The 20399-nt window shown below is 40.1% G+C and overlaps 1 protein-coding gene across 5 annotated transcripts in view; it reads left to right on the forward strand.

The window, feature by feature from the left end:
* Positions 1 to 20399, forward strand: part of DAB2 (DAB adaptor protein 2) — a 60252-nt gene that overhangs the window by 25499 nt on the left and 14354 nt on the right. For 4 of the 5 annotated variants that reach the window (NM_001193246.2, XM_059878690.1, XM_005221592.3 and 1 more), the window contains 8 exons: positions 9753 to 9945; positions 10871 to 11010; positions 11811 to 11909; positions 15203 to 15334; positions 15813 to 15893; positions 16669 to 16695; positions 16939 to 16992; positions 17399 to 17461. In NM_001193246.2, the coding sequence (NP_001180175.1) occupies positions 9855 to 9945; positions 10871 to 11010; positions 11811 to 11909; positions 15203 to 15334; positions 15813 to 15893; positions 16669 to 16695; positions 16939 to 16992; positions 17399 to 17461 (687 nt within the window). In that variant the 5' untranslated portion in view covers positions 9753 to 9854. The remainder of the gene's footprint in view (positions 1 to 9752; positions 9946 to 10870; positions 11011 to 11810; positions 11910 to 15202; positions 15335 to 15812; positions 15894 to 16668; positions 16696 to 16938; positions 16993 to 17398; positions 17462 to 20399) is intronic. The other variant, XM_010816799.3, reaches the window with a different exon arrangement.

Consider the following 20399-nt stretch of genomic DNA (forward strand, 5'->3'; position numbering starts at 1 on the left):
GAATATTGGAAGTTGCCAACTGAAGAACTCAAACTTCCTACCAGGCTTTAGAAAAAATAACTAAAAGGCCAAGTACTGAGTAGCAGAGAATGTACTGAAATAATGTGAATTCTTTGATCTGTGAGTTGCGTCTCAAGCCTAGCCAAATACTTTCTTCCAAGCAACCAAATTAGCATTTGTGAGCTAGTTTGACCAGGTAGGACTCCAGCTACCCAGCAAAAGAGGATCTAGTGATACCCTATTGTTAGACCCCATAAACTCTTTTTTCTGTTTTGGTTCAGAAAACATCGATTCAAGCTATTCTGCTAATTTATCTTCCTGTTCTTTGGTATATCTATTAATTAGTTCTTGGTTCAGTCTCAATATAATGGGCCTTGTATGGACTTCTTAAAAATTGTTTGTTTTTTTTTTTTTTTAAAAAAACAGACTCATACACTCTAAAAATAGGACACTCTAGTCTCATTTTAGGACTAGATTTTTCCTGGTACCAACTCTTATCTACAACCAGCTGTTTAACAGTTAGACAAGTTATATATTCTTTCTTGCCCTCAGTTTCTTAATCCTTATAATGAAAGGGTATGACGAAATTATTCCCTAGGTTTCTTGCAGCTCAGTAGTCTAACCCACTTGGTGTTTATTTCTTTAAGGCAACAAAGGATTGTGGAAGTTAGACTTATCCCTCAAACTTGTCAGTGTTTTAGAATCATCTGCGAATCTTTAAAATATATTGGTGCTTGCATCTCTTTCCATATAGATTCCAACTTAAGGGATCTGGGTGTGTCACGGACTTGGACATCTTAAGAGGTCCTCTTAAAAGTTTCCCAGGGGAATGTGAGGTAGACCTTTTACACTGCCAGTGGTGATAATGGAGGCCTAGATTTGACTCGGAATTCATTAGAACAGGCCTCTCTGGGTAGCTTAGTGCAGCTTTTATTCCCATACTTCTACTCCTGGCAGATGTGTGTGTGTTAGTTGCTCAGTCATGTCCGACTTTTTGTGACCCCATGGGCTGTAATTCACCAGGCTCCTCTGCCCATGGGATTCTCCGAGCAAGAATACCAGAGTGGATACAATTCCCTTCTCCAGGGGATCTTCCCGATCTAGAGATTGAACCCAGGTCTCCTGCATTTCAGGCAAATTCTTTACCATCAAGCCACCAGGGAAGCCCATTCCTGTCAGAACCTACCTTCTACAGTCACAAAGCCAGAGTTGGACAGGAGGTGGTTTAACAGTGTTTCTACTTATTAGCGATTTACTTATTGGTCCCACTTGTTCTAAAATCATTTAAGCATTTGATGTGGAAAAGCAATGTCAACTACAACACAAGACTGCATACCTGACACATAGTCCACGGCTTGCTACAGTCCATGGGGTTGCAGAGAGTTGGACATGACTGAGTAATTGAACTGAACTGTCCATGAAACCTACATGTGATTTAATCATAGTTGCCACTTGTTGAGAGCTTTCTGTATTCGAGGCACTGAGGTCTCTACATCAGTTATTACTGATTTCTTATAACAACACTACAAATTATATTCCCATTTTACAGGTGAAGAAATGAATATTAGATAGATTGACTCAAACCATAGAGCTAGAAAGTAGTGAAAATGTGAAAGACTTCTTAGCCTGAACTCTGACCTGCTACACTATCTGGCCTCTTTCCCAAATTAACTGTCTGGGGAACTTTTAACTCTGGTCTGACTTGGTTTCAAAGGCTGGGAGAAGTTTTCCAGTTCAGAGCTTTCTAAGTCCTATCTTTCTGCAGCATCCTTCCCAGGGGTTACAGACAATGATATGTGCTCTCTGTAAATGCCTAACCAGTGCATACCTCCTCAACTCAGGCACATTTTGTTCCTGAGGCCCCTACAGCAGTGTCAGCATTTACAAGAAAATCTCCTAAGGACTCCTTTTCAATGTGTGTTAACATAGTCTCATTTCCCCAATTAAATAGTCTGCAAAAATCTTACTGTCTACTCAGCTTGGTCTTTGCAAAGTAGAATCAGTTTTCCTAAAAGCATAGGGATTCAAGCAGTTAAGGGAGACTAGTTTTGCACCAAATGTCAGAAACTTGGCTGCATCATTTCTGGCAAGGTCCCTTATTCTCAAAAGGCTACTTTGAAGATAGTGCTGAAGGCTGTTTGCTGCCCTCTTGGACCCCCAGATGTGCCCTAGAGGTTAATATTTCACATGTCCTAGTTCAGGATCTCAGCTGAGACAAGCAAAAGGTTCCAAAGGACAAGGAAGCACACTTCTGACCCTTCCAAAGTGCTGGACACTAGCAAAGACATCGATGTTGCTTTGTCCTTGATTCTCCTTAACTCCCTTTCCTGTGTCTGTTTTATGTGGCTCTTTCTGGAAAGTTAACTGATATGTGAAAGTCCATGGGATTATGACTCTGAAAGCAGCTGGAAAAATACAGGTTAACATCAGTGGAATTAAAAAAAAAGATAAGAACAGCAGCATATATAAAAAGAAAGGGAACACAGATCATGTTCAATTAAAGCCCATCAGCTAATTAGTGATTGATCTTGTGTTACTGAGTCTATTTCAGTATTCATAAGATGTTCGAAGGGCTTGGTAGGTTTGGGGTTTGTACTATTCCCCTTAACATTAAAAACAGGTCCTCTATCATTTGTAGAATGGGGCCACGTTTAAATAAGTTTTTAACTCAAGTTATTCCTTTTACCAGCATTGAGACTGACCAGGAAAATTCCTATCTGCTCCGAATAATAGGTAAAAAGATAGACTGGGAGGGAGGTGGCAAACTCGTGTCATGATGTTGCTCTAGAACCCTGTAGTCATTCATCAGAATCGTTGCTGATGCCAATACTGTTCCTCCTGATGGAAAAGGTGAGGAGGAAAAAGGAGGCACCAGGCAAATTTGTCCCTGCACAAGTGTGTCCCTACGCTCAGTATTGCAAGGTTCTAAATATTTGCATGAATCACTTTAAGTGCTAAATAAACTATAACAGATTGTTTTCTAGTGCAAAGGACATAGTCATCTTAAGGTGACTCACACAATCTTCTGGTATACATTTCTCAGAACTTTCTCAGAAACCAAAAAATGTTGCAAAATGTCTCCTGATCATCTGATTCTTGTGCTGTGGAACGGGGAAGTCCCTACATGGTTTGCATGAAGTCCAAAATCCAAGTTAGAGATCTTCACTCAAATGAAGCTCATTTTTTTGACTTAACATAGTTTTCATTTACAACTTTATATTCTGTATTAGACCTTAAAAGGGGGTCAAAATATATAGTAACTTTAGATTCTCGTCTGTTTTCAGATGTATCGTCTTATTTCTCTTCTCGGGCATCTAAAGAAGTAAACAGATCATTCTTAAGAACTAGACTAACAAACCAGCTAGGTTTAGATGGAGTGGGGGGAGTGGGGCAGTCCATGTGACTTTTTGATTATGTTTTTGGACTTTATTAGTAATCCATGTTTTATGATAGCATCCTTTGTGTATGTTTCCTGATTAACTTTTGGTCCTCAGTCAGAAGGACTATCCTTGCTGGTTGTACTACACCCAGTGGTTCTCCTTTAAAAATAAAAGTTAAAAATCTTTTTTACCTTACTAGAGCTTTAAAATAGATGCCTTTTTTTTTTTTTTAAACAATACCCTAATTTGGGAAAGCAGTCACAGAAAATGGTAGGGCCTCTTCTCGTCCTCAGCTTCCTTTTTCAGGCCCAAAGCCTTCCCAAAAATCAATTCATTATAAAATCTATTAGAGGTTTTATGAGCACAGTTGACAATTCTGTAACATTGTTGGAAGGAGTATGCATTTGAATTTTAAACACTGGATTTAAGTTGATTATTCGTACAGAGGGACCTCAGTTTGGAAGCAAGACTTCCTCTGTCTCCCGCAGGTCAAATGGTAACTTGGGCATTTGGGAGATCTGTGATGAGGGACTTTCTCTTTAAAGCTGTGGAGAAAGGTGAGTGTTTATCGCTCTCTTATACACATAACACCCCACTCCAGTACTCTTGCCTGGAAAATCCCATGGATGGAGGAGCCTGGTAGGCTGCAGTCCATGGGGTCAAGAAGAGTCGGACACGACTGAGTGACTTCCCTTTCACTTTTCACTTTCATGCATTGGAGAAGGAAATGGCAACCCACTCCAGTGTTCTTTCCTGGAGAATCCCAAGGACGGGGGAGCCTGGTGGGCTTCCAACTATGGGGTCGCACAGAGTCGGACATGACTGAAGCGAGTTAGTAGCAGCAGCAGCATACACATAACTGGTTGTATGCTTTGGCTAAAAATTTTTCGGTAAACCTTTAATGTTTCTTTATAAAGAGATTTATCTTTGAGTCTTGGAGCCTGTGGGCAAAATCTACCTTCCAATCATTTCAGGGAGCACAGATAACTTTTAAATTGTATGGCCTGCAATAGAGACTTGCCTTTGCCTATTACAACCCAACAGACACATGGCTTTTCTTCAAAAAAATATGCTAAGATGCTAAAGGAATGTTTTATACCTATTTTTTTTTCTCCCCTGCTCCTTGTAACTGCTCATCCCCAAACCGTGAAAGGATATAGTCAAAGAATACCAAGTACCTTAAAATAACCCTAATGCTATGAATGTTGAACTTCAGTGTCTAACAAAAGAAGTTTTTGCCATAAAACCATGGCAGCACCACTCACTGTAGACCTCTTCCATTTTGAAAGCTGTCTGCTGACACCAGATTTAATGCCTGGTCTTGAGTTATAATGTTGTTATGTCTTGTATCATTTTTATGACTAAACCACACACCACCATTCCCTCTCCCAAGCCCCCTCAAAATGCTTTGTGGCATTTCTCAAATTCCTTTAAAATACTCACTTTTGAATAAAATTTGCCATGTTTAATGAGCTAAGACTTTTCTTGTCAGCAATAATATCCTACAGAAAAATATGATATTAGACTTCAAAGACGGGGCAACAGATTCTTATGCCAGGTTCTTTCCTGCCAGAACTGAGCAGGAAGGAGTGAAAGTCTTCAGGGACAAGCAAAAAACAGGAATGGGTAGGAAAATGAGAGAGAAGGCAGCTCTGCTAATTCAGAAAGGAAAGGAGTCAAAAAGGAAAAATTTCTGAAAGAGATGAGAAATATTGGGGTTTCTATATAAGAATGAAAGAAAAGGATATTAAAGATATGCAGGAATATGAATTGGAACAAACTCCGGAAGATAGTGAAGGACAGGGGAACCTGGTGTACTGCAGTTCATGGGGTTGCAAAGAGTCAGACACGGCTTAGCAACTGAACGACAGAAACAACAAGGGGTAAAACATTTGATATGAAATGACAACGTCTCATCTTTGTCCTAAGTGCAAGAGGGACCCCAAGGTTAAGTGGGAAAGCTTTACTTTAAAATTAAGAATGCCATCATTAAGAAAAAATTCAGATTATCCTAATTCAATGAACATAAGCCATGGACTGGAGCTTCCTGATTGTCATGGGAGCAAAAAATGGGGGGAAAGGGGCTCACAAAAAGGTATAGATGTGTGATGCATGCAGTCAGATACGCTCAAAAGAATGAAAGCAAAGTAATTGGATTTGGTCAGAAGAGCCATTAGCAGTTGGAGCTGACTTTCTGAGATTAGCATTAAGATGAATAGTCCTTCGAGAGGAAGAGAGCACCAATTTTAGATGTTTAAATCATGAAGCGGTAACTGGAGGACTGCGGGGTCACATGGAAGTGTTTTCCTTATTTCTAAGATACGATGAGTAACTAAGAAAGGAAAGGGCCCAAGGGGAGAAGCTGAGGATGCAGGAGGATAGATGTTGATGTTTCTCCTTAGATCAGAGCTTGGTGTCACTGCCTGATGTTGTTAACATGGGGAAATAGCCTCTTGATTTGAAAGAAGAGCATTATTATTGGCTTCCTGAAATTAGAAGACTAGGAATATGACTAGGAGATTTATCACATTGCTGGAAAATAAAGCTTGGAACCACTCGAAATCAACCAAGACACACACAAAAACAGAGGTGTTGTATTAGTTTCCAAGGGCTGCCGTAACAAATTACCAAAAACTGGGTTACTTGAATTTATTCTCTCATGGTCCTGGAGGCCAGAAGCCCCAAATCAATACGTCATCAGGGTTTATTCCTTCTGAAGGTGCTGAGAGAGTACTCATTGCACATCTGTCTCTAAGCATCTGGGGGACATTGGCCATCCTGGCATTCCTGATTTGTAGATGCATCAATCCAGTATCTACCCCTGTATTCACATCACCTCTGCAGTGTGTCTCTGTACTTCTTATCTCCCCTTGCCTTTCTTTTATAATGACCTTTGTTATGGAATTTAGTTCAGTTCAGTTCAGTTCAGTAGCTCAGTTGTGTCCGACTCTTTGTGACCCCATGAATCACAGCACCCCAGGCCTCCCTGTCCATCACCAACTCCCAGAGTTCACTCAGACTCACATCCAAAGAGTCAGTGATGCCATCCAGCCATCTCATCCTCTGTCGTCCCCTTCTCCTCCTGCCCCCAATCCCTCCCAGCATCAGAGTCTTTTCCAATGAGTCAACTCTTCTCATGAGGTGGCCAACGTACTGGAGTTTCAGCTTTAGCATCATTCCTTCCAAAGAAATCCCAGGGCTGATCTCCTTCAGAATGGACTGGTTAGATCTCCTTGCAGTCCAAGGGACTCTCAAGAGTCTTCTCCAGCACCACAGTTCAAAAGCATCAATTCTTTGGCGCTCAGCCCTCTTCACAGTCCAACTCTCACATCCATACATGACCACTGGAAAAACCATAGCCTTGACTAGATGGACCTTTGTTGGCAAAGTAATGTCTCTGCTTTTGAATATGCTATCTAGGTTGGTCATAACTTTCCTTCCAAGGAGTAAGTGTCTTTTAATTTCATGGCTGCAGTCACCATCTGCAGTGATTTTGGAATTTAGAACCCTCACAAATCAAGGATGATCACAACTCAAGAGCCTTTACTTGATGACAGTTACAAATAACCTTTACTTAGATAAGGTCACATACAAAGGTTCAGGGGCCAGGACTTGAGTGTATCTTTTTTGCGGGGAGGTGAGGGACACGACAAGTATATAATAGAACATCTCTATGGCCAACATGAGGTTTCCCCTATGAGACTCAGTGTAGCATTTGAGGAACTCTGGCTTGGGGCCAGACAGCCTGGATTGGAGACTTGGTTTTAACTCAGCAGCTGCGTTGTTTAAAACCTCTGTGCCTTGGCTTTCCCTCTGGAAAAGTGAAATAATACTGCATCGTACTACTCACAGGGTTACCATGAGTGTTCTGGAGTTAATGCAGTTAAAGGGCTGATAGTACCTGGCCCCCAGCTAAGTCATGGCTAAATGGGACTTCAGGTCCCCTAATGTTGTTACCTGTAAATAGACTGTCTCCCCAGGTACCTACCAGTCAGGTGTCTTTGAGCAAAATCAATTATTTTATGTATGTGTGTGTGTATGTGTTTCAAAAGACCGTTAAAATCGCAAAGAATGAAACTAGCTTTGGGGGTGAGACTAGTGGACGAACCCATAAGTGTTCTTCCCAGGATTACACACTGTGAGTGGCTTTTCTCTGCCTTTTGTCTTCAGTTCACATAGAAAATTAACCTTCCCTAGCTCTCTCTGGTGCAGTATAGAAATGTTCACTCCTGAGAGGTGAAAGAACCTTTTAAAATGTTAACTCACTTCTGTGTGCTTACAATGACTTCTCTTTTTTGTTTTACCCACTCCAGTACTCTTGCCTGGAAACTCCCGTGGACAGAGGAGCCTGGTAGGCTGCAGTCCATGGGGTCGCTAAGAGTCAGACACGACTGAGCGACTTTGCTTTGACTTTTCACTTTCATGCATTGGAGAAGGAAATGGCAACCCACTCCAGTGTTCTTGCCTGGAGAATCCCAGGGATGGCGGAGCCTGGTGGGCTGCCATCTATGGGGTCGCACAGAGTCGGACACGACTGAAGCGACTTAGCAGCAGCAGCAGCTGTGATACATGGGGGAGCTTTATGGAGAACTAAACTGTTTTGTGTGCTGAGTTGTGTCTGACTCTTTGCAACCCAATGGACTGTAGCCTGCTAGGTTCCTCTGTCCATGGAATTTTCCAGGCAAGAATACTGGAGTGGGTTACCATTCCAGGGGATCTTCCCCACCCAAGGATCAAACCCACGTCCCTCGTGTCTCCTGCATTAGTAGGTTGATTCTTTACCACTGTGCCACCTGGGAAGCTGTTTAAAGGATAATAATGCTAAATAATAGCACAAACTGTGTTCACTCAGTGAGAACATTTTTTCGACATTTAAAAAATGCTGTAATTTTTATTTATTTGGCTGTGCTGGTTCTCATTTGTGGCATACAGCATCTTTGTTGTGGCATGCTGCAGCATGTAAGCTCTTAGCTGTGGCATGTGGGATCTAGTTCCCTGACCAAATATTGAACCTGTGCCCTCTGCAGTGGGAGCCCAGAATCTTAACCACTGGACCACCAGGGAAGCCCCTACATGTGACATATTTTGATCCCTATCTTTAATACTAGCTTTTTATCCAAAGTTCCAATACGAATTTCTTAGCCAGATAATAACAGTTTTTATTTTATTGAGATGTAGTTGATTTACAGCATTATATGTTTAAGATGTACAGCATAGTGATTCACAATTTTTAAAGATTTTACTGTTTATAGTTATTATAAAATATTGGCTGTGTTTCCCATCTATACAATATATCCTTGTAGCTTGTTTATTTTGTACATAAGAGTCGTACCTATAGTCACAGTTCAGTTCAGTCGCTCAGTCGTGTCTGACTCTTTGTGACCCCATGAATCGCAGCACGCCAGGCCTCCCTGTCCATCACCAACTCCCAGAGTTCACTCAGACTCACATCCATCGAGTCAGTGATGCCATCCAGCCATCTCATCCTCTGTCGTCCCCTTCTCCTCCTGCCCCCAATCCCTCCCAGCATCAGGGTCTTTTCCAATGAGTCAACTCTTCACATGAGGTGGCCAAAGTACTGGAGTTTCAGCTTTAGCATCATTCCTTCCAAAGAACTCCCAGGGCTGATCTCCTTCAGAATGGACTGGTTGGATCTCCTTGCAGTCCAAGGGACTCTCAAGAGTCTTCTCCAACACCACAGTTCAAAAGCATCAAATCTTTGGCGCTCAGCCTTCTTCACAGTGCAACTCTCACATCCATACATGACCACAGGAAAAACCATACTTGACTAGACGAACCTTTGTTGGCAAAGTAATGTCTCTGCTTTTGAATCTGCTATCTAGGTTGGTCATAACTTTCCTTCCAAGGAGTAAGCCTCTTTTAATTTCATGGCTGCAGTCACCATCTGTAGTGATTTTGGAGCCCAGAAAAATAAAGTCTGACACTGTTTCCACTGTTTCCCCATCTATTTCCCATGAAGTGATGGGACCAGATGCCATGATCTTTGTTTTCCGAATGTTGAGCTTTAAGCCAACTTTTTCACTCTCCACTTTCACTTTCATCAAGAGGCTTTTGAGTTCCTCTTCACTTTCTGCCATAATAATTACTTAAAGAAAATTACTTAAAGAAGTAATTGCATAATTACTTAATTACATAAAATTACTTAAAGAAGGTAAATACCTTCTTTCCATTTTGGCAACTACAAAGGAAACAGTCCTACCCACTCCCGTGCTGTCAGAGTTCAGTTTAACAGAGAAGAACAAAATGAGTCTGAAGAACTACACTCAGCAGTACTGGTTGTGGGCCTATTAGGACATAAAGTCTGGGTTCGCTGTGTTGTGATCTCATTGTGCCTCTAAACTCTGCCCACAGGCGTCTGTAGCAGGCTATGTTTGTTTGAGACGACTCCATCAGGGATCGCCTGCTGCCACTAAGAGTCTCCTGGTGCTGGAGCTGGCCGTCTGCCTTCTTGCCATGTCTAACGAAGTAGAAACGAGTGCAACTAATGGTCAGCCTGACCAACAGGCTGCACCAAAGGCACCATCCAAGAAGGAAAAGAAGAAAGGTATGAAGGAATCTTCTTGAGCCCTATGAGGGGACCTAGTGGTGGTTACCAGTGAAGAAGGATGACGTTCAAGGGAAAGTAAGATTTGGCCCTTGGCTTGATTCAATCTCAGCCAAGTCTCAAGTTCTCCTAAATATGAAAGTAAGACTTTGGCAGAGGAGATTGGTTCAATTCCTCTATGATAAGATGAATATATATATGAGCCCAGTAATTGCCTCAACTTGGATCCTGCTGGGAAACTTTCATAGATATTATTCAGTTGGGAAGTACACCTATGAAGTATTAAATGGTTATCTTTCAGTAACCTATGTATGATTTTGCTTTACTGAAGTAGCTGTTTTATAAAAGTCAAGGTCTTTATTTTATAAGACCCTCTTCTTTTGTCACAAAAGGACCACTAGAAAGTGTCGGCATCCTTAATCATTCATAGTTTGAGAATATGCCATGATTTCTTTGCCTTTCACATCCATGCTCTAGAAATGGTAATAAGAAGAGAAGCAAAAGAAGTTATATTGATGAAATAATCATCTCAATGGTTTTCAAGGGATTTTACCCACAGTTCTGTTCTGCTTTATTGACAGTTCGAAAATTTTAAAAATATTTTTACAACTATGATGAAGAATATCCCAGAATATCCCCCAATCCTATCTCACATATTCCCATAAGTTTCCCATAATTCAGCCCATTCTGCATCATTAAGAGTTTATTTTTTCTCCACCCCAGTGCCATACACAGTTTTACAAAGTGTGATTTTTTTTAACTCAGAGGAAATAAGGATAACAGTAAAATGTTGCATTGATCAATTGTAGTATAATCAAGATTTATGTAACTCAGATTTTTAGATTCTACAGCATTTTTGGTCATACCTGGGGCTGATATTTCGGCACATGTATGAACTTGATCCTCTAACTTTTTCTTTTCTCAGGCACTGAAAAGACAGATGAATATCTTTTGGCAAGATTCAAAGGTGATGGTGTGAAATACAAGGCCAAGCTAATTGGCATTGATGATGTGCCAGATGCAAGAGGGGATAAAATGAGCCAAGATTCTATGATGAAACTAAAGGTAACAGAGGAAAGCATAATTTGTTGCTATGTTAGGCAGATGTCCAACAGAGGGAGTGATATTAGAAATTTGTATTTATTTATGGCTTTCCTGGTAGCTCAGTGATAAAGAACCTGCTTGCCAATGCAGAAGACTGGGGTTTGATCCCTGGATTGGGAAGATTCCCTGGAGGAGGGCGTGGCAACCCACTGCATTATTCTTGCCTAGAGAATCCCCATGGACAGAGGAGCCTGGTGGGCTACAGTCCATGGGGTAGCAAAGAGCTGGACACGACTAAAGCAACTTAGCATGCAGTCATGTACAGAAGGACCCGAGATGCCTTTTCCTTTGAGCAGACCAAATTTCAGAGCCTGGAGGTATACGGGTAAAATTCAGGACTCTTCTTTGAAACTAATGCTATTTAGTGTTAGTCCTTTAGGTTTTTTTAAATTTTTAAATTCTAATACTGCCACACTATGTACCTCATTAAGGAAGTAATACTCATTAAATAAGACACGGCCTAGAAGAAACATCTTTGAAGACATTTGAAGATCTTCTGGTTCAATCTTCTTGTCTTTGCCAGTGACTCTTCAGTGGCCAAGGGAATTAGAAGGACTTGCCCAAGTTCACATAGCTAACTAGTGATCTCCTGGCTCGCTGTCTTCCATTTAATCCTGCTGTCTCTTATAAAGGATGCTTAATCCTTTCATAGATGGTAAACCAAGCTGAAAACAAAGCTGATTGTCTTTTAAAATTTTAGAATCAGAGGCATCATAAGGTGCTTTTAACTAGAATTTTTCTTGTTCTTTCAATCTCATCAGGGAATGGCGGCAGCTGCTCGGTCTCAGGGACAACACAAGCAGAGGATCTGGGTCAATATTTCTCTTTCTGGAATAAAAATCATTGATGAGAAAACTGGGGTAAGAATTCACTTTCGCTGGCACCTTTCTGACCATCTGAGTCTGACAAATAATTTGTGGCATAAATTTCAGCTGCCATTTTCCCTTTTCAAAATTCTGTAGGAAAAAAAAAAAAAAAAAGTACATATTGCTGCACTTTTCCAGGAGTAACAGGCAAAAAACAGACAGGATAGGAGGTGAGGAGTCATGATACTTTACTTTGAAATTTATTTCCTGTAACAGATGTGAACCTCAAGTCAATAAGTCTAACCTCAACACTGGTATACCATAGATACCAGTATCAGTCAGGTATTTTTGTGGACTAAGAGATTAATCCTTACCCCTTGTTTGTGATTCTGTCATAGATCTGTGTATGGGTCTATTTTAATATATTGGTCATGGGTGAACTTGGTGAACAAAACATCTTCCTTTCTTTTTCCCTCTCCCCTTCCTTCTCACCCCATGGGTGTAACCTTGCTCATTTTCTGTGGTTACTGTTATTCTATCACATGAATAGTCTTTGTTAATTTTGGTTTGTTTGAGTTTTATCAAAAAACTATCATACTTCAAGTGTTCTGGGATTTTTTTTTTCTTCCCTCTACTCTATATAACATCAGATTCATCTATTTAAAACGGGTTTTCATTGCTACACAATAGTTTATTGTATCAGGATACTGTGCGGAGATCTCCCATTGCTATTCAACCCTTCCTAGAGATTCTCATTATTTAATATGCAAAAATCCATTGGTCAGACTTAGGGCCCTGGAATCCTGGTACAGCTTAGCCACCCTGCTACCTTCATGCACTGCTGTCTCTACTGTCCCTGATCTTTTGACTCTTGTTTTCATAAGCCTGCCAGAGAATAGTGACAGGTTTCCCTCACAAGCATTCTCTTATTCCCAAACCTCCTAATATGCCCAATACAAACTTTCAGTGGCCTTAGTTACTGAGAAATAAAAGCGAAGACACATTCTGGGCAGCTAAAAATATCACTCAAGAGTTGAGGCCTACTGTCTACTTGAAAGGATCAAGAGAAAGGAGAGTAGGGAACTGAGGGGAAGGCAGTACTAAATCAATAAGCCTCCTTTATATGACACTCGTGGATGATGACATGAACATCTAAGTGAGGTTAGTAAGTACTTGGTGACAGAATTTGGTGACTTCCAGAATGTCCCAGGGGTAATTGCCCCAATAATACTTATGGTGGTTCTCTGACCTGTCTGAGCCATTGTCAAAGGATCCTTGTGAACATTCCTCTAGCTTAGATATGCCGTTCACTTAAGTCTGAGTTGGTAAAGTCAGAAGCAGAAGCTATTAAGAGGTGGCAAAAATACACAGAAGAACTATACAAAAAAGATCTTCATGACCCAGATAACCATGATGGTGTGATCACTCACCTAGAGCCAGACATGCTGGAATGCAAAGTCAAGTGGGATTTAGGAAGCATCACTGTGAACAAAGCTAGTGGAGGTTATGGAATTCCAGTTGAGCTATTTCAAATCCTGAAAGATGATGCTGTGAAAGTGCTGCACTCAATATGCCAGCAAATTTGGAAAATTCAGCAGTGGCTATGGGACTGGAGAAGGTCAGTTTTCATTCCAATCTCAAAGAAAGCCAGTGCCAAAGAATGCTCAAACTAGTGCACAACTGCACTCATCTCACTGCTAGCAAAGTAATGCTCAAAATTCTCCAAGCTAGGCTTCAACAGTACATGAACTGTGAACTTCCTGATGTTCAAGCTGGATTTAGAAAAGGCAGAGGAACCAGAGATCAAATTGCCAACATCCACTGGATCATTGAAAAAGCAAGAGAGTTCCAGAAAAACATCTATTTGTGCTTTATTAACTATGCCAAAGCCTCTGACTGTGTGGATCACAACAAACTGTGGAAAATTCTGAAAGAGATGGGAATACCAGACCACCTGACCTGCCTCCTGAGAAATCTGTATTCAGGTCAAGAAGCAACAGTTAGAACTGGACATGGAACAACAGACTGGTTCCAAATCAGGAAAGGAGTCCATCAAGGCTGTATATTGTCACCCTGCTTTTTTAACTTCTATGCAGAGTACATCATGAGAAACGCTGGACTGGAAGAAGCACAAGCTGGAATCAAGAATTCTGGGAGAAATATCAATAACCTCAGATAAGCAAATGACCCAACGTTTATGGCAGAAAGTGAATTACTAAAGAGCTTCTTGATGAACGTTAAAGAGAAGAGTGAAAAAGTTGGCTTAAAACTTAATATTCAGAAAACTAAGATCATGGCATCTGGCCCCATCACTTCATGGCAAATAGATGAGGAAACAGTGGAAACAGTGTCAGACTTTATTTTGGGGGGCTCCAAAATCACTGCAGATGGTGACTGCAGCCATAAAATTAAAAGACACTTGCTCCTTGGAAGGAAAGTTATGACCAACCTAGACAGCATATTAAAAAGCAGAGACATTACTTTGACAACAAAGGTCTGTCTAGTCAAAGCTATGGTTTTTCCAGTAGTCATGTATGGATGTGAGAGTTGGCCTATAAAGAAAGCTGAGCACCAAAGAATTGATGCTTTTGAACTGTGGTGTTGGAGAAGACTCTTGAGAGTCCCTTGAACTGCAAGGAGATCAAAGCAGTCCATCCTAAAGGAAATCGGTCCTGAATACTCATTGGAAAGACTAATGCTGAAGCTGAAACTCCAATACTTTGGCCCCCTGATGGGAAGAACTGACTCATTGGAAAAGACCCTGATGCTGGGAAAGATTGAAGGTGGGAGGAAAAGGGGAGGACAGAGGATAAGATTGTTGGATGGCATCACTGACTCAATGGACATGAGTTTGAGTAGCCTCTGGCAGTTGGTGATGGACAGGGAAGCCTTGCGTGCTGCAGTCCATGGGATCGCAAAGAGTCGGACACAGCTGAGCGACTGAACTGAACTGAACTTGGAAAGTAGACCTACTTGGAGTGCTTTAGAGGTTATATGCCCCATCTTTGCTTTAGAAAATCTTGGTCTTCTAATCCTCAGTTCTTCCTTGCGATTTGGTATCATGTCTTTGGGACAGAGAGACTCAAGTATGGAAGTATAAGAAGGATCATTCTTTCTATTTCTGTTTTCTACTCTTTGTTGTTAGTTTCCTTTTTTTGTTTGGTTGTTATTTGTTTCCCATTTTGAACCCTTCCTAGCAAGGATAAATATGGCCTTCAACCAGGAGGGAAAAATATTGAGATGTTTTAGCCTTTTCATATATGTCTAGGTATCTGATACTTAGTTATGCTTGCTTGAAAATAGATTGTAGTTTTCTCAATACATCATTTTTGATGTTCCTTTTTAAGGTTATAGAACATGAACATCCAGTAAATAAGATTTCTTTCATTGCCCGCGATGTGACAGACAACCGAGCATTTGGTTATGTGTGTGGAGGAGAAGGCCAACACCAGTTTTTTGCCATAAAAACAGGGCAACAAGTAAGTTCTGATCCTCAAGATATGCCTGGAGGGGGACTTAAGCAAAAGGGTGTCTGTCTCTCAACTAGAGAACTTGCTGGAAACAGATATAGGAGGACCTAACAATGCTTCAGAGGATGACTCTCTTTAATTGGTCTAAGGGATCTTCTTTAAATGTCATTGATACCCATGTAATGTGTGGCACAAGGGCTGTCAGAATAGAATTTGTCATAAGGTCATTGCTGATTTTAGAACAATAGTGAATTATTCCCAGAAAGTTTGAAGGCACTTGGAAGATTATATTAATACTTCTTGTTTTATCTGTATACTTTATGTTTCTGGGAATAGGGGTGAGAGTGGTGGAGATCTCCGACAGACCAGAGGAGGGTAGGAAGGAGCTTTAAGAGAAAGGAAAAAACTAATACTAATCAGAAGTGATGGGGAACAAAGGGAAGAAAATAGATTAAAATGCTGATAAAGATGCTTTGTCTCGCTTCAGGCTGAGCCGTTAGTCATTGATCTGAAAGACCTTTTCCAAGTTATCTATAATACAAAGAAAAAGGAAGAAGAAAAGAAAAAGGCAAGTACTGTCCCATACAGGCCTTATTAAACTTGATACAATATTCAAGACTGTGTCTAACATTATGTGAACATATGTCCTCTCTGGAAAGTTGGCTTCTATGTGGCTCTTCAACGTGTAGAATGTAAGGAAATGTATTTCTCTTCTTTCCAAAGGGCAATGGATGGGTGTTATAGTTAGGCCTTTCTAATTTCCAGTCCCTGACTCTTGTCTTTTATCCTTATAAGTTTCACATTGATTCCAAGGACTGTACATGAGTACCAAGTCTAATAGCTCTATTTAAATCCAGTATTGATATGAGGAGGGGTGGGGAATGTAGGGTAGAAATCAAATGCAAGACTCTCTTATGCCTTATGCCTGTGAACCCATAGGTATATTTATTCTCCTTTTGAACTCCCTTTGGGCTTCCCTGATAGCTCAGTTGATAAAGAATCCACCTGCAGTGCAGGAGACCCATGTTCGATTCCTGAGTCTGGAAGATCCGCTGGAGAAGGGATAGGGTACTCACTGCAGTATTCTTGGGCTTCCCTTTTGGCTCAGCTGGTAAAGAATCCGCCTGCAATGTGGGAGACCTGGGTTCGATCCTTGGGATGGGAAGATCCCTTGGAGAAGGGACAGACTACCCACTCCAGTATTCTGATCTGGAGAATTCCATGGACTGTATAGTCCACGGGGTCGCAAAGAGTCGGACATGACTGAGCAACTGTCCCTTTCACTTTGAACTCACTTTACCGATAATTTATTAAGATCATTGAATTTGTGTCTCTCTTTTTAGATGGAAGAAGCCAACAAAACAGTAGAGGTAAAAGAGCATCTTTTGTTCTTGTGAATTGCATGTGTCATATATATAAGCCCTGTTTGCCATCTACCCAAGCAGACTTCCCTCCTGGCTTATTACTGTGTGTTCATGACCCCTCATCTTAGAAGATGTACAGTTGAATGATTAGCACCAAAATCTTAACTGCTAATAAGTTAATACACTAGGAAATTAAATTGCATAGAGAAAACTCGCCAACTGACTCTTTAATATTTGCCATCTTTTCAGAATGGGAGTGATGCCCTAATGAATCTTGATGACCCACCTTGCAAACTGAAATTGGTATGTATGTGAATTTTTATGATTCTTACTTACCTGAACACAGGTTTTACTTCCTAAAGATGTTGCTAATACCGAATATGTATGGAATCTGTATGAAGATCCAATTGTGACAACTCTTTAACCATCAGTATAACATTTATGTCAGTATACAAAGTAATCTTTTTAGTAAAAAACTTCTGAATCTAATCCAAATACTTTTTTAAAAGTATACATCAGGTGGATTTGTCTGGGGACCTGTCTACACTACCTGACCTAACTAACCTAATATCAAATCTATATTGGATAAGTGAAAATCCAATTGTGACAACTATTTTCCTAAACTTTAGCTTAGGAAACAATTACAACAATATACAAAATAATCATTTTTAATAGACACATCTGAATCTAATCAAAATACTTTTTTAAGGGTGTTGACCAGATGGATTTGTTTGGGGACATGTCTACACCTCCTGACCTAAGTAGTCCAACAGTAAGTGTCTGTTTTTAAATTTGCAATGTAATAGAAATGGCATCTATAACTCAAATTGGCAATTCACCAGAAATCTTGAGGGTTTCATTGAAACTTGGAAGGTGACTATTGATTTTTCTGCATAAAGTGTAAATGGCTACTAGAACAAATTTGTATCTTAAGTCACCATAGGAGCCTATCAGCACTACAACAGATACATTAATATTGCTTAGAAGTTAAATCTGAGCAATAGGTCAGGCAATGTAGTCCATCTTGGTATTACTTAGGATCAGAAGGAGGAGCTGAATATTAATCCTTGATGTAAGCCAACTTGAAGGAAATATGTTTGTTAGATGACTGATTGTATAGACTCCTGGCCTCTTCTTGTTTTCTAATTCTTTTGTTGTAATTTGGCAGCATAAGCGTGGTATAAAGTGAGACCAAACAGTTAAGAGGCTCAGTTATGTTTAACCAAAGCTTGTCTTTGTTTAAAAAAATGCTCATTCTTTACAGGATATTATAGTATATCGAATCTTCTTATTGTTGATCTGTAACAACTCTGAGAATGGAGTGATATTTTCCTTTAAAAACAAGGAAATGGTGATTAATAAACCTCTCATCTACCCAAGCAGAGGTTCAGTTTCAATGCTTAAGCCTAAGTCTCAGACCTTCCAAAACAGGCTTCAAGTGAAATTACTTGTAATTTTGAATGCTTCTTAAAACTTTTTTGTTTATTTAACAATTTCTTGAGTATCAGCTGTTTGCAGGGCACAGAAATGAGATTCATAATTCAGTGACATCATGGAGTTTAATGTCTATCAGGGAGATCAATGTTAAAATAATCACAAAGCCTAATAGTTGATGTTACTTACAAGGATTTTATTTAGTTTAGAGGTTCAGATAATGCCTCTGAGTAAGTGAGTTTCTGGACTTGAACATAAATTATGAGAAAGCACCTAGACATAACTCAAGAAAAAAGGTGTCGGTCTAGAATGATGGGAAGAATGTTTATCTGGGAACCTCCTGTAGAACTGTCAAGCAAACCTCTGGGATCAAAAAGGTCATAGGAACTAGAGCAACAGCGGATTGAGAAGTGGTGAATGTCTTGCTTGGTGGAGTACTGTAGAGAATGGCATGCTTACGAAACTTCACACAAATACCTAGGCCCAGTGAGATGGGAAGGAGCAGGGGCTGCAGATATTCATCTCTACCCCCACCTTTATGAGAATCAAAATGCATAACATAGCATTTTAGCAACCCTACAAAACCTGCAGTGGAGAAGCTCATTTAATATTCTTTCAAGTAGGAAGTCCTGACTCATTTGTCTGTGAAACCTTTCGTTCTTTGTAATGTTTGTTACTATTGTAAAGATAAACTTTTTGAAATACCAGATTAGATAATCCTGAAAGGTCCACCCTTGCTCTGAGGGTGTTTGGTTGCTAGGCAACTTTGCCCCTCCTTGAGAAGCTCCCTTCCCAAAGTAAATTGACACCTGAACAACCTTCTTTCCAACAACATTCAAACAACTAGTATACCGGAAGAGGTCAAAACACTCAATGTATGTAAAATTCCAATGAGATGAGATAGCCAGGGAAGCACTGAATGTTTAATGAGCTTCTGTAGACTTCTAGAAAGTTCTAAAAAATGAAATGAAGAAAAACAAGAGTAATCTTAAGTCTCGTTTATATTAGACTTTGTGCTTTCTAGGAATTTTTGGCTTGTAGAAATAAAATGCAAGTTTTAGTTAAACTAACAGTAAATTTAAATGATAAATAACATGAAAGTGATGATATCTGTAAAAGAATGTTAATGGTGCTAATTATGTGCTCATTAGACTTTGCCAGTGTGTTTCTACATATGACTCCATATTCATAAGTCATGAAATAGATTTATTTCTACTCGATAAAACCAACCTGTTTAAAAATTTTGAAATCTCACAGCAGTTGCTCTGAAAGAGATGAAGAGAGGCAGAAATCTAAATTACCTAGACTTTATGAGCAGTTTCTTAACCCATCTGTGCCTCCCTCCAACATTTATAAGAATAGTTTTTTTGCATTTCAAGTAAAACTCATGCTGCAAACTAAGTGACATGCCTTACAGCATAGTTTTTATCACAAAATCGCTTGAACAATATTTTTCCGTGCTGTATCTCAAAAGAAGAAGGAAAGAAAAAGGGAAAAAAAGAACAAACAAAATGACCTTTAACTTTAAAAACTTCACCATTTGAAAGCCTGTTTATTAAGAAAAAAGGCATAAGATGTGGTTCCCCCATCAAATCTGATATGGGGGTGGGATCAGGGCACAAAACACAGTGTCGTGTATATATAAGATGCAATGGATGGGCACAAGTGAAGCTGAAGTAGAGGGATCAGTGGGGAAAAGCTTTGTAGAGAATCTGAACTTGAGTTAGGTCTTTGAAGTATGTAGGAGAGTAGAAAGTAGTAGTTAGGCTAAAAGCAAGTGACCCATGTGGGTCATTTTGAAAGTCTGGTTAATGAAGTTTATTTTGATATAGGGGAGCAGCAAGAAGTCCCCAAAGGCTTTAAGCAGGGAGTCCCAGGGTTTGGTAGGCAAGATGAATTACCTGAAGAAAAGCTAGTCTACTGAACTCAATATTTAAAACCTTGTCTGTGTAGACACCTTCTTGGTTGCCTGCTTGCCCTTTCTCAGGAGCCTCTTAAGAGCGGGGACTATATTTCATGTTCATGTCACCAGTTCTTGTCTCTCAGGTGCCCACATGACAGCCCAGTGGATGAAGTGTTTACAGCTTACAGTCCAGTGCAGAAGTAAATAAATGCTGACGGAGGAGGTAGATGAGGAGTCTTACATTTTTCAGTTGTAGTCTATGAAGTGGGTTTTTAATTTTGAATTAACAACAAACGCAACCTGAGGAGAGCCTTATACATTTTACTTATAGGGTGACTATTCAGAAGTCTAACATTGTGGCTCCTGTTTCGTG

This window comes from Bos taurus, chromosome 20 (assembly GCF_002263795.3).
Source record: "Bos taurus isolate L1 Dominette 01449 registration number 42190680 breed Hereford chromosome 20, ARS-UCD2.0, whole genome shotgun sequence".
NCBI classification, from domain to species: Eukaryota; Metazoa; Chordata; class Mammalia; order Artiodactyla; family Bovidae; genus Bos; species Bos taurus.